The sequence below is a fragment of the Oncorhynchus mykiss genome, chromosome 15 (genome assembly GCF_013265735.2).
Source record: "Oncorhynchus mykiss isolate Arlee chromosome 15, USDA_OmykA_1.1, whole genome shotgun sequence".
Lineage (NCBI taxonomy): Eukaryota > Metazoa > Chordata > Actinopteri > Salmoniformes > Salmonidae > Oncorhynchus > Oncorhynchus mykiss.
Window position 1 is genome coordinate 4,384,765 of NC_048579.1, and position 14,344 is coordinate 4,399,108.

The window sequence follows — 14,344 nt, forward strand, 5'->3', positions numbered from 1 at the left end:
CTCTTATAGTTCCTCATTTCATGCCCTCGTTATCTACAGAGTGATATAGGGCTCTTATAGATCCTCATTTCATGCCCTCGTTATCTACAGAGTGATATAGGGCTCTTATAGATCCTTATTTCATGCCCTCGTTATCTACAGAGTGATATAGGGGTCTTATCAATCCTCATTTCATGCCCTCGTTATCTACAGAGTGATATAGGGGTCTTATAGATCCTCATTTCATGCCCTCGTTATCTACAGAGTGATATAGGGCTCTTATAGATCCTCATTTCATGCCCTCGTTATCTACAGAGTGATATAGGGCTCTTATAGATCCTCATTTCATGCCCTCGTTATCTACAGAGTGATATAGGGCTCTTATAGATCCTCATTTCATGCCCTCATTATCTACAGAGTGATATAGGGCTCTTATCGATCCTCATTTCATGCCCTCGTTATCTACAGAGTGATATAGGGCTCTTATAGATCCTCATTTCATGCCCTCGTTATCTACAGAGTGATATAGGGCTCTTATAGATCCTCATTTCATGCCCTCGTTATCTACAGAGTGATATAGGGCTCTTATAGATCCTCATTTCATGGCCTCGTTATCTACAGAGTGATATAGGGGTCTTATAGATCCTCATTTCATGCCCTCGTTATCTACAGAGTGATATAGGGCTCTTATAGTTCCTCATTTCATGCCCTCGTTATCTACAGAGTGATATAGGGCTCTTATAGATCCTCATTTCATGCCCTCGTTATCTACAGAGTGATATAGGGCTCTTATAGATCCTCATTTCATGCCCTCGTTATCTACAGAGTGATATAGGGCTCTTATAGATCCTCATTTCATGCCCTCGTTATCTACAGAGTGATATAGGGCTCTTATAGATCCTCATTTCATGCCCTCGTTATCTACAGAGTGATATAGGGCTCTTATAGATCCTCATTTCATGCCCTCTTTATCTACAGAGTGATATAGGGCTCTTATAGATCCTCATTTCATGCCCTCGTTATCTACAGAGTGATATAGGGCTCTTATAGATCCTCATTTCATGCCCTCGTTATCTACAGAGTGATATAGGGCTCTTATAGATCCTCATTTCATGCCCTCGTTATCTACAGAGTGATATAGGGCTCTTATAGATCCTCATTTCATGCCCTCGTTATCTACAGAGTGATATAGGGCTCTTATAGATCCTCATTTCATGCCCTCGTTATCTACAGAGTGATATAGGGCTCTTATAGATTCTTATTTCATGCCCTCGTTATCTACAGAGTTATATAGGGGTCTTATAGATCCTAATTTCATGCCCTTGTTATCTACAGAGTGATATAGGGCTCTTATAGATCCTCATTTCATGCCCTCGTTATCTACAGAGTGATATAGGGCTCTTATAGATCCTCATTTCATGCCCTCGTTATCTACTTTGTGATATAGGGCTCTTATAGATCCTCATTTCATGCCCTCGTTATCTACAGAGTGATATAGGGCTCTTATAGATCCTCATTTCATGCCCTCGTTATCTACAGAGTGATATAGGGGTCTTATAGATCCTTATTTCATGCCCTCGTTATCTACAGAGTGATATAGGGGTCTTATAGATCCTTATTTCATGCCCTCGTTATCTACAGAGTGATATAGGGCTCTTATAGATCCTCATTTCATGCCCTCGTTATCTACAGAGTGATATAGGGCTCTTATAGATCCTCATTTCATGCCCTCGTTATCTACAGAGTGATATAGGGCTCTTATAGATCCTCATTTCATGCCCTCATTATCTACAGAGTGATATAGGGCTCTTATCGATCCTCATTTCATGCCCTCGTTATCTACAGAGTGATATAGGGCTCTTATAGATCCTCATTTCATGCCCTCGTTATCTACAGAGTGATATAGGGCTCTTATAGATCCTCATTTCATGCCCTCGTTATCTACAGAGTGATATAGGGCTCTTATAGATCCTCATTTCATGGCCTCGTTATCTACAGAGTGATATAGGGGTCTTATAGATCCTCATTTCATGCCCTCGTTATCTACAGAGTGATATAGGGCTCTTATAGTTCCTCATTTCATGCCCTCGTTATCTACAGAGTGATATAGGGCTCTTATAGATCCTCATTTCATGCCCTCGTTATCTACAGAGTGATATAGGGCTCTTATAGATCCTCATTTCATGCCCTCGTTATCTACAGAGTGATATAGGGCTCTTATAGATCCTCATTTCATGCCCTCGTTATCTACAGAGTGATATAGGGCTCTTATAGATCCTCATTTCATGCCCTCGTTATCTACAGAGTGATATAGGGCTCTTATAGATCCTCATTTCATGCCCTCTTTATCTACAGAGTGATATAGGGCTCTTATAGATCCTCATTTCATGCCCTCGTTATCTACAGAGTGATATAGGGCTCTTATAGATCCTCATTTCATGCCCTCGTTATCTACAGAGTGATATAGGGCTCTTATAGATCCTCATTTCATGCCCTCGTTATCTACAGAGTGATATAGGGCTCTTATAGATCCTCATTTCATGCCCTCGTTATCTACAGAGTGATATAGGGCTCTTATAGATCCTCATTTCATGCCCTCGTTATCTACAGAGTGATATAGGGCTCTTATAGATTCTTATTTCATGCCCTCGTTATCTACAGAGTTATATAGGGGTCTTATAGATCCTCATTTCATGCCCTTGTTATCTACAGAGTGATATAGGGCTCTTATAGATCCTCATTTCATGCCCTCGTTATCTACAGAGTGATATAGGGCTCTTATAGATCCTCATTTCATGCCCTCGTTATCTACTTTGTGATATAGGGCTCTTATAGATCCTCATTTCATGCCCTCGTTATCTACAGAGTGATATAGGGCTCTTATAGATCCTCATTTCATGCCCTCGTTATCTACAGAGTGATATAGGGCTCTTATAGATCCTCATTTCATGCCCTCGTTATCTACAGAGTGATATAGGGGTCTTATAGATCCTCATTTCATGCCCTCGTTATCTACAGAGTGATATAGGGCTCTTATAGATCCTCATTTCATGCCCTCGTTATCTACAGAGTGATATAGGGGTCTTATAGATCCTTATTTCATGCCCTCGTTATCTACAGAGTGATATAGGGGTCTTATAGATCCTTATTTCATGCCCTCGTTATCTACAGAGTGATATAGGGCTCTTATAGATCCTCATTTCATGCCCTCGTTATCTACAGAGTGATATAGGGCTCTTATAGATCCTCATTTCATTCCCTCGTTATCTACAGAGTGATATAGGGCTCTTATCGATCCTCATTTCATGCCCTCGTTATCTACAGAGTGATATAGGGCTCTTATAGATCCTCATTTCATGCCCTCGTTATCTACAGAGTGATATAGGGCTCTTATAGATCCTCATTTCATGCCCTCGTTATCTACAGAGTGATATAGGGCTCTTATAGATCCTCATTTCATGCCCTCGTTATCTACAGAGTGATATAGGGGTCTTATAGATCCTCATTTCATGCCCTCGTTATCTACAGAGTGATATAGGGCTCTTATAGATCCTCATTTCATGGCCTCGTTATCTACAGAGTGATATAGGGGTCTTATAGATCCTCATTTCATGCCCTCGTTATCTACAGAGTGATATAGGGCTCTTATAGTTCCTCATTTCATGCCCTCGTTATCTACAGAGTGATATAGGGCTCTTATAGATCCTCATTTCATGCCCTCGTTATCTACAGAGTGATATAGGGCTCTTATAGATCCTCATTTCATGCCCTCGTTATCTACAGAGTGATATAGGGCTCTTATAGATCCTCATTTCATGCCCTCGTTATCTACAGAGTGATATAGGGCTCTTATAGATCCTCATTTCATGCCCTCGTTATCTACAGAGTGATATAGGGCTCTTATAGATCCTCATTTCATGCCCTCTTTATCTACAGAGTGATATAGGGCTCTTATAGATCCTCATTTCATGCCCTCGTTATCTACAGAGTGATATAGGGCTCTTATAGATCCTCATTTCATGCCCTCGTTATCTACAGAGTGATATAGGGCTCTTATAGATCCTCATTTCATGCCCTCGTTATCTACAGAGTGATATAGGGCTCTTATAGATCCTCATTTCATGCCCTCGTTATCTACAGAGTGATATAGGGCTCTTATAGATCCTCATTTCATGCCCTCGTTATCTACAGAGTGATATAGGGCTCTTATAGATTCTTATTTCATGCCCTCGTTATCTACAGAGTTATATAGGGGTCTTATAGATCCTCATTTCATGCCCTTGTTATCTACAGAGTGATATAGGGCTCTTATAGATCCTCATTTCATGCCCTCTTTATCTACAGAGTGATATAGGGCTCTTATAGATCCTCATTTCATGCCCTCGTTATCTACAGAGTGATATAGGGGTCTTATAGATCCTTATTTCATGCCCTCGTTATCTACAGAGTGATATAGGGGTCTTATAGATCCTTATTTCATGCCCTCGTTATCTACAGAGTGATATAGGGCTCTTATAGATCCTCATTTCATGCCCTCGTTATCTACAGAGTGATATAGGGCTCTTATAGATCCTCATTTCATTCCCTCGTTATCTACAGAGTGATATAGGGCTCTTATCGATCCTCATTTCATGCCCTCGTTATCTACAGAGTGATATAGGGCTCTTATAGATCCTCATTTCATGCCCTCGTTATCTACAGAGTGATATAGGGCTCTTATAGATCCTCATTTCATGCCCTCGTTATCTACAGAGTGATATAGGGCTCTTATAGATCCTCATTTCATGCCCTCGTTATCTACAGAGTGATATAGGGGTCTTATAGATCCTCATTTCATGCCCTCGTTATCTACAGAGTGATATAGGGCTCTTATAGATCCTCATTTCGTGGCCTCGTTATCTACAGAGTGATATAGGGGTCTTATAGATCCTCATTTCATGCCCTCGTTATCTACAGAGTGATATAGGGCTCTTATAGTTCCTCATTTCATGCCCTCGTTATCTACAGAGTGATATAGGGCTCTTATAGATCCTCATTTCATGCCCTCGTTATCTACAGAGTGATATAGGGCTCTTATAGATCCTCATTTCATGCCCTCGTTATCTACAGAGTGATATAGGGCTCTTATAGATCCTCATTTCATGCCCTCGTTATCTACAGAGTGATATAGGGCTCTTATAGATCCTCATTTCATGCCCTCGTTATCTACAGAGTGATATAGGGCTCTTATAGATCCTCATTTCATGCCCTCTTTATCTACAGAGTGATATAGGGCTCTTATAGATCCTCATTTCATGCCCTCGTTATCTACAGAGTGATATAGGGCTCTTATAGATCCTCATTTCATGCCCTCGTTATCTACAGAGTGATATAGGGCTCTTATAGATCCTCATTTCATGCCCTCGTTATCTACAGAGTGATATAGGGCTCTTATAGATCCTCATTTCATGCCCTCGTTATCTACAGAGTGATATAGGGCTCTTATAGATCCTCATTTCATGCCCTCGTTATCTACAGAGTGATATAGGGCTCTTATAGATTCTTATTTCATGCCCTCGTTATCTACAGAGTTATATAGGGGTCTTATAGATCCTCATTTCATGCCCTTGTTATCTACAGAGTGATATAGGGCTCTTATAGATCCTCATTTCATGCCCTCGTTATCTACAGAGTGATATAGGGCTCTTATAGATCCTCATTTCATGCCCTCGTTATCTACTTTGTGATATAGGGCTCTTATAGATCCTCATTTCATGCCCTCGTTATCTACAGAGTGATATAGGGCTCTTATAGATCCTCATTTCATGCCCTCGTTATCTACAGAGTGATATAGGGGTCTTATAGATCCTTATTTCATGCCCTCGTTATCTACAGAGTGATATAGGGGTCTTATAGATCCTTATTTCATGCCCTCGTTATCTACAGAGTGATATAGGGCTCTTATAGATCCTCATTTCATGCCCTCGTTATCTACAGAGTGATATAGGGCTCTTATAGATCCTCATTTCATGCCCTCGTTATCTACAGAGTGATATAGGGCTCTTATAGATCCTCATTTCATGCCCTCGTTATCTACAGAGTGATATAGGGCTCTCATAGATCCTCATTTCATGCCCTCGTTATCTACAGAGTGATATAGGGCTCTTATAGATCCTCATTTCATGCCCTCGTTATCTACAGAGTGATATAGGGCTCTTATAGATCCTCATTTCATGCCCTCGTTATCTACAGAGTGATATAGGGGTATTATAGATCCTCATTTCATGCCCTCGTTATCTACAGAGTGATATAGGGGTCTTATAGATCCTCATTTCATGCCCTCGTTATCTACAGAGTGATATAGGGCTCTTATAGATCCTCATTTCATGCCCTCGTTATCTACAGAGTGATATAGGGCTCTTATAGATCCTCATTTCATGCCCTCGTTATCTACAGAGTGATATAGGGGTCTTATAGATCCTCATTTCATGCCCTCGTTATCTACAGAGTGATATAGGGGTCTTATAGATCCTCATTTCATGCCCTCGTTATCTACAGAGTGATATAGGGCTCTTATAGATCCTCATTTCATGCCCTCGTTATCTACAGAGTGATATAGGGCTCTTATAGATCCTCATTTCATGCCCTCGTTATCTACTTTGTGATATAGGGCTCTTATAGATCCTCATTTCATGCCCTCGTTATCTACAGAGTGATATAGGGCTCTTATAGATCCTCATTTCATGCCCTCGTTATCTACAGAGTGATATAGGGGTCTTATAGATCCTTATTTCATGCCCTCGTTATCTACAGAGTGATATAGGGGTCTTATAGATCCTTATTTCATGCCCTCGTTATCTACAGAGTGATATAGGGCTCTTATAGATCCTCATTTCATGCCCTCGTTATCTACAGAGTGATATAGGGCTCTTATAGATCCTCATTTCATGCCCTCGTTATCTACAGAGTGATATAGGGCTCTTATAGATCCTCATTTCATGCCCTCGTTATCTACAGAGTGATATAGGGCTCTCATAGATCCTCATTTCATGCCCTCGTTATCTACAGAGTGATATAGGGCTCTTATAGATCCTCATTTCATGCCCTCGTTATCTACAGAGTGATATAGGGCTCTTATAGATCCTCATTTCATGCCCTCGTTATCTACAGAGTGATATAGGGGTATTATAGATCCTCATTTCATGCCCTCGTTATCTACAGAGTGATATAGGGGTCTTATAGATCCTCATTTCATGCCCTCGTTATCTACAGAGTGATATAGGGCTCTTATAGATCCTCATTTCATGCCCTCGTTATCTACAGAGTGATATAGGGCTCTTATAGATCCTCATTTCATGCCCTCGTTATCTACAGAGTGATATAGGGCTCTTATAGATCCTCATTTCATGCCCTCGTTATCTACAGAGTGATATAGGGGTCTTATAGATCCTCATTTCATGCCCTCGTTATCTACAGAGTGATATAGGGGTCTTATAGATCCTCATTTCATGCCCTCGTTATCTACAGAGTGATATAGGGGTCTTATAGATCCTCATTTCATGCCCTCGTTATCTACAGAGTGATATAGGGCTCTTATAGATCCTCATTTCATGCCCTCGTTATCTACAGAGTGATATAGGGCTCTTATCGATCCTCATTTCATGCCCTCGTTATCTACAGAGTGATATAGGGCTCTTATAGATCCTCATTTCATGCCCTCGTTATCTACAGAGTGATATAGGGCTCTTATAGATCCTCATTTCATGCCCTCGTTATCTACAGAGTGATATAGGGCTCTTATAGATCCTCATTTCATGCCCTCGTTATCTACAGAGTGATATAGGGCTCTTATAGATCCTCATTTCATGCCCTCATTATCTACAGAGTGATATAGGGCTCTTATAGATCCTAATTTCATGCCCTCGTTATCTACAGAGTGATATAGGGGTCTTATAGATCCTCATTTCATGCCCTCGTTATCTACAGAGTGATATAGGGCTCTTATAGATCCTTATTTCATGCCCTCGTTATCTACAGAGTGATATAGGGGTCTTATCGATCCTCATTTCATGCCCTCGTTATCTACAGAGTGATATAGGGCTCTTATAGATCCTCATTTCATGCCCTCGTTATCTACAGAGTGATATAGGGCTCTTATCGATCCTCATTTCATGCCCTCTTTATCTACAGAGTGATATAGGGCTCTTATAGATCCTCATTTCATGCCCTCGTTATCTACAGAGTGATATAGGGCTCTTATAGATCCTCATTTCATGCCCTCGTTATCTACAGAGTGATATAGGGCTCTTATAGATCCTCATTTCATGCCCTCGTTATCTACAGAGTGATATAGGGCTCTTATAGATCCTCATTTCATGCCCTCATTATCTACAGAGTGATATAGGGCTCTTATAGATCCTCATTTCATGCCCTCGTTATCTACAGAGTGATATAGGGCTCTTATAGATCCTCATTTCATGCCCTCGTTATCTACAGAGTGATATAGGGCTCTTATAGATCCTCATTTCATGCCCTCGTTATCTACAGAGTGATATAGGGCTCTTATAGATCCTCATTTCATGCCCTCGTTATCTACAGAGTGATATAGGGGTCTTATAGATCCTCATTTCATGCCCTCGTTATCTACAGAGTGATATAGGGCTCTTATAGATCCTTATTTCATGCCCTCGTTATCTACAGAGTGATATAGGGGTCTTATCGATCCTCATTTCATGCCCTCGTTATCTACAGAGTGATATAGGGGTCTTATAGATCCTCATTTCATGCCCTCGTTATCTACAGAGTGATATAGGGGTCTTATAGATCCTCATTTCATGCCCTCGTTATCTACAGAGTGATATAGGGCTCTTATAGATCCTCATTTCATGCCCTCGTTATCTACAGAGTGATATAGGGGTCTTATAGATCCTCATTTCATGCCCTCGTTATCTACAGAGTGATATAGGGCTCTTATAGATCCTCATTTCATGCCCTCGTTATCTACAGAGTGATATAGGGCTCTTATAGATCCTCATTTCATGCCCTCGTTATCTACAGAGTGATATAGGGCTCTTATAGATCCTCATTTCATGCCCTCGTTATCTACAGAGTGATATAGGGCTCTTATAGATCCTCATTTCATGCCCTCGTTATCTACAGAGTGATATAGGGCTCTTATAGATCCTCATTTCATGCCTTCGTTATCTACAGAGTGATATAGGGGTCTTATAGATCCTTATTTCCACGTCAAACCCACCACTGGTGTTCGTAATGTACGATATACTATTTTCTAGTCTCTACTTTTATCCAATGTAAAAAAAATCTAAAAATAAAACACAATTTCAAATTTTGCTACATAAGAACGATTCGAGGTGGTTAGTCACAAATAGCACCTTAACATCAATATTTGACAGTAGGTATGACGTTATTTTCTGCTTCTGCTTATTTTGGAGCTAAACCCACCACCTCTTTGGCCAAAGAGCTCTATTTTCATGTCATCCAACAAATGTAAAACGCCTGGATTTTGCTATAAAAAAAAAAACAGCATTGGCACTTGGATTGGAACCGGTGGTTTGGTCAGATGACGTGGAAATAGAGGTCATTGGCCAAAGAGGTGGTGGGTTTAGCTCCAAAATAAGCAGAAGCAGAAAATAACGTCATACCTACTGTCAAATATTGATGTTAAGGTGCTATTTGTGACTAACCGCCTCGATTCGTTCTTATGTAGCAAAATTTGAAATTGTGTTTTTTTTTATTTATTTTTTTACATTGGATAAAAGTAGAGACTCTAGAAAATAGTATGTCATACATTACAGTTGAGGAACAATGGGAAACTAATTCTGCTTTGAAAGTTGATCAACTTGTAATCTCACTTTTGAGAAAATGGCCCTTGAATGTTTTGGTACCTACTGGAGAGCTACACCCATTCAGCATCGTTCACAGCCTCTTAAGCCTTAGCCCCACCCATCTCATTAAGGATTCACATGTGCTAAACGGAGTGAGCACGGTAGTGTAGTAAACAACCAAAGATTTCAAGACTAAAAGTGGTGAAAGTAGTAGCCTACAATAAGGAAAAACTCCAAGTAAATATACACATATATCTAGTCCTTGGCCATGTTGTTTTTCACATTAACGTCTCTGGTAAACACACACTATATCAAATAAAATCTTATTTTTATTTGTCACATGCACAAGGTGTAAACTGTACAGTGAAACGGTTACTTGAATATGTAAATAGTTGCAATATCAAAAATTTAAAGTGTAACTATAACTATTAGATCATGAAAGAAATTATTTAACCACCCCAGCCACATCTAGATAAAGTGGATGGACCACTATTGTCTAGACATGCACACATGTTCATGAAATACAATAGATGGCTGAAATCACCCCAGACACACCATGCTAAACTTATGGGTCATGTAATCATCTGGCGAATTGAAAAATGTTGTTTAGACATTTAGCTAGCTAGCTAAACAATGAACCATAATCCCAACTCATAGCTACAGTGCAAACGGATTGTCATAGCTAGCCACCATGCATGAAATGCTGTAGTATGAATCTGCAGGTAGTTAACGCTAACAAACTAGGTTCAATGTTAGCTACCTAGCTATAACTAGCAATGCAAATGGATTTTCTGAGATACAAATAATATTAATACACAGATCATACACGTAACGTTAGCGTTGCGAGCCAGCAAGCTAACATTCACTAGCTAGCTAAGAGTATGCTTTAGCTTGCAATGAATGTGACTTTCTGATTAAATTTGAAATGTATAATATCTGACAATGTAGCTAGACTCTTACCCATAACCATGGATGAATGCTTCACGGCAGCGTGTCTTTTCTGTTTGGTTTGTTTGCAGCTAGAGCTTGTTTTCTACGTTGTGTCAAGTCACTCCGGGTTCACACTGACCGTGTGTAGAAAGTAGTCGTCCACAACTTTTTCCCACTGATCTTTGTCAATAATTCAGGGTTGCAATGTAGCACCACATTTTCAGTTCTCAAATGGCTTAAATAAAAGTACAATAAAAATTGTATACAAAAGTTCAGATGTTCCAGAAGTATTTTTTTTTTAACAAAAAAAGCATTTTGATAAAATCCCCAAACATTCCTCCCCTGTGAACTGCAATAGGTTCTTGAAACATTTTGTTCCACTGGCCCTTTATTTAACTAGGCAAGTCAATTAAGAACAAACTCTTATTTACAAAGATGGCCTACCCCAGCCAAACCCAGATGACAATTGTGGGACTCCCAATCACGGCCGGATGTGATGCAGCCTGGATTCGAACCAGGGACTGTAGTGCCTTAGACCGCTGCGCCACTCGGGAGCCCAAGGTTAAAGGTCAAAGGCATCATGACCTTGAACCCAGTAAAGGGGCTGAAGTGGATCTTTCAGCAGGACAATAACCAAGCATAAAAATAATAAAAAAAAATATAAAAATAAATAAAAAATAAATAAATATATATAAGTGAATATAAATCAATGAATACAATTTAAAATGTTTAAATATATATATATTATAAATGAAATTAAAATAAATAAATGTACATTTTGCAATGGTCTTCTCAGTCTCCGGACTTGGACCCCAATTGAAATCCTCACAAGGCGAGGTATTGAAAGGTATTGAAAACAGAGGTATAACTTGGACTTGTATTAGTATACAATAATATAATTTCCCCCAAAATTATATTTGCATTATTTATTTTATGTAATTATTTGGCTCACCGTTATCAAGGGTGCCAATAAATTTCGACCTGACTCTATCTATCTACAGCATTAAGTTACAGCATATACTCTTTGTTGGGTCTGCTGCTCTAAATGCATGCCATGCCTCTGACATCTAGACAGGAGCAGTGGATAGCAGATAGCTGTGCTATGTTCTGTTCTATTATCCTAATCTGGGATCTAGACAGGAGCAGTGGATAGCAGATAGCCGTGCTATGTTCTGTTCTATTATCCTAATCTGGGTTCTAGACAGGAGCAGTGGATAACAGATAGCTGTGCTCTGTTCTGTTCACCCAATATGGGTCACAGATCACATGATCTGGCACTCTGGGATAGATTTATAATCTCTCATGTCATCGTTGGCCGGTAGAGAGCTTCTCCTTAATGGGATATTTGTGTATGGGGGAAGGGTGGGTGTGTGTGTGTGTGTGTGTGTGTGTGTGTGTGTGCGTGTGTGTGTGTGTGTGTGTGTGTGTGTGTGTGTGCGTGTGTGTTTTTCACTACCCATACACAGATTAATGGCTAATGTGTGCTACTTGAAAAGCAATCCCTGTTACTGCAGCCACCCTAAAATAGAGAATTCATTGTGTGCATGTACTGTACACATGTTGATTACACACGACATATTACATATTACATGGGACATTATACATGTAAGAGTGTGTTAATTGCATAAACATGAGTTGTGTCTCTGTCTGTCTCCCCTATAGGTCCTGACTATATCAAGCAGGCGTTCATGGATCCAGTGGAGATCTCCAAGGATCCTCCCGAAGAGAAGGAGAAAGACAGCCCCACCAGCCCTGCCCAGACCCCCGGGCCCACCCCTCCCAGCACCGCCCAGACCCCCGGGCCCACCCCTCCCCCATCGCCCCACAGCAAGAAGAGACCGCACAGCAACAGCGTCTCCACCTCCGCCTCCCGCAAGATCAGCAAGGACGAATCATCACACAGTCGCAAGGTCAGCAAAGAGGAGAAGCCAGTCCGTAAGAGCAGCAAGGAGGAGCGGCTGAGCAGGAAGTTGAGTAAAGAGGAGAGGGTGTCCATCGCTGCCGAGCCGCCCACAGCTGCTGCTCCCTCTTCCCATGTAATACACCAGGCTTCAGCCAAATCCCCCAAGGCCCCGGAGCCCGGCCCCACCAACGTACCACCTCCCCAGGCTGCTGCTCCGCAGACGATGGTGGGTCCTGTTAATGAAATGGGACAACTCCACTCCCAGTACCATAGCTACTACGTCAAAGCCCCCTCCAGGGGACCCCTGCCCCCGGAACCTGAGCCTGAGGAGGACGAGGAGCCCAGTCAACTGACCCTGGCACGGATGGCCCCGCCACCCCCCAAGTCCTTTCGGAATTTCACCCTCAAGCCGACGCCCACAGGTGAGCAGAGCAAACTCAGGAAGCAGGATTCGCTGAAACCAAAGAGCCTGGCAGAGACCAAGAAGGCCAGTATGGAGATGGCTGACGGGCAGGGTGAAGAGAATGTAAGTAGGAGTGCTGATCTAGGATCAGTTGTACCTTTTTAATTCACAATTAGTAACACGACATGGTAGGAGTGCTGATCTAGGATCAGTTGTACCTTTTTAATTCACAATTAGTAACACGACATGGGGGACCTTGATACTAACTCTTCTTGGTGTTGCCTTGCAGGCTCCTAACTCTATCCTGGTTGCTATGGTGATGCTGTTGAATATCGGCCTAGCCATCATATTTGTCCACTTCCTGACATGATGGTCCTGTGTCTCAGGTAACCTCTTCTTACAAAATAAAAACAGCCACACGACATGTTTGTTATGTTCCTAAAGAGCAGGCCATGATGTTGACCTCCTGTGTGTCATTTTATCCAATCAGTTCAGAACTAATCAATTAAACCCCACCTGAACTGTGTTTGACCCCTCAGTGATGCCGTGGCAACTGGTGCAGCGTCTCCAGCCTTTTAAAAATCAAAATGGTGTCAGTCAGAATCGGAAGCGGCCACAGGAGCATGGAAATCAGCTTTGTGACACAGGAGAGAAACATGAGAGGCAGGAGAGAAGGACCCGCAGGCTGTCCAGGGCCGTCCACAGACCTGCCTGATCGTAATACTCTCCTCTGGGTTCTGTTAAAGAACAAAATGATATGTCTGAGGGAGATAGGAAAAACAATACAACAGAAAAAGTCAACACACAACACACACACACACACACACACACACACACACACACACACACACACACACACACACACACACACACACACACACACACACACTCACACACACACACACCACACACACACACACACACACACACACACACACACACACACACACACACACACACACACACACACACACACACACACACTCACTCACACACACCACACACACACACACACACTCACACACACACACCACACACACACACACCACACACACACACACACACACACACACACACCACACACACACACACACACACACATACACACACAAGAAAATATGAAGTAATTGAAATACACATGTCTGCTGTCCCAAGCAGTGAGCTCTCTGCTCGTGCAAGGCCACTCCTTCTATTAAAATCAAATCACATTTTATTGGTCACTTACACATATTGGCAGATGTTATTGCTGGTGTAGCGAATTGCTTGTCCTGTCCTTCTGTCCTGTCCTGGCAGGAACACAGAGGG

At 41.5% G+C, this 14,344-nt stretch overlaps 1 protein-coding gene across 2 annotated transcripts in view; it reads left to right on the forward strand.

The window, feature by feature from the left end:
- The window catches only part of LOC110489526 (junctophilin-1), a 91,388-nt gene extending 77,481 nt beyond the window's left edge, over positions 1–13,907 (forward strand). For both annotated transcript variants that reach the window (XM_036945667.1, XM_036945668.1), the window contains 3 exons: positions 12,396–13,162; positions 13,329–13,425; positions 13,579–13,907. In XM_036945667.1, coding sequence (XP_036801562.1) covers positions 12,396–13,162; positions 13,329–13,409 — 848 coding nt within the window. In that variant the 3' untranslated portion in view covers positions 13,410–13,425; positions 13,579–13,907. The remainder of the gene's footprint in view (positions 1–12,395; positions 13,163–13,328; positions 13,426–13,578) is intronic.
- Positions 13,908–14,344: the final 437 nt, after the last annotated feature.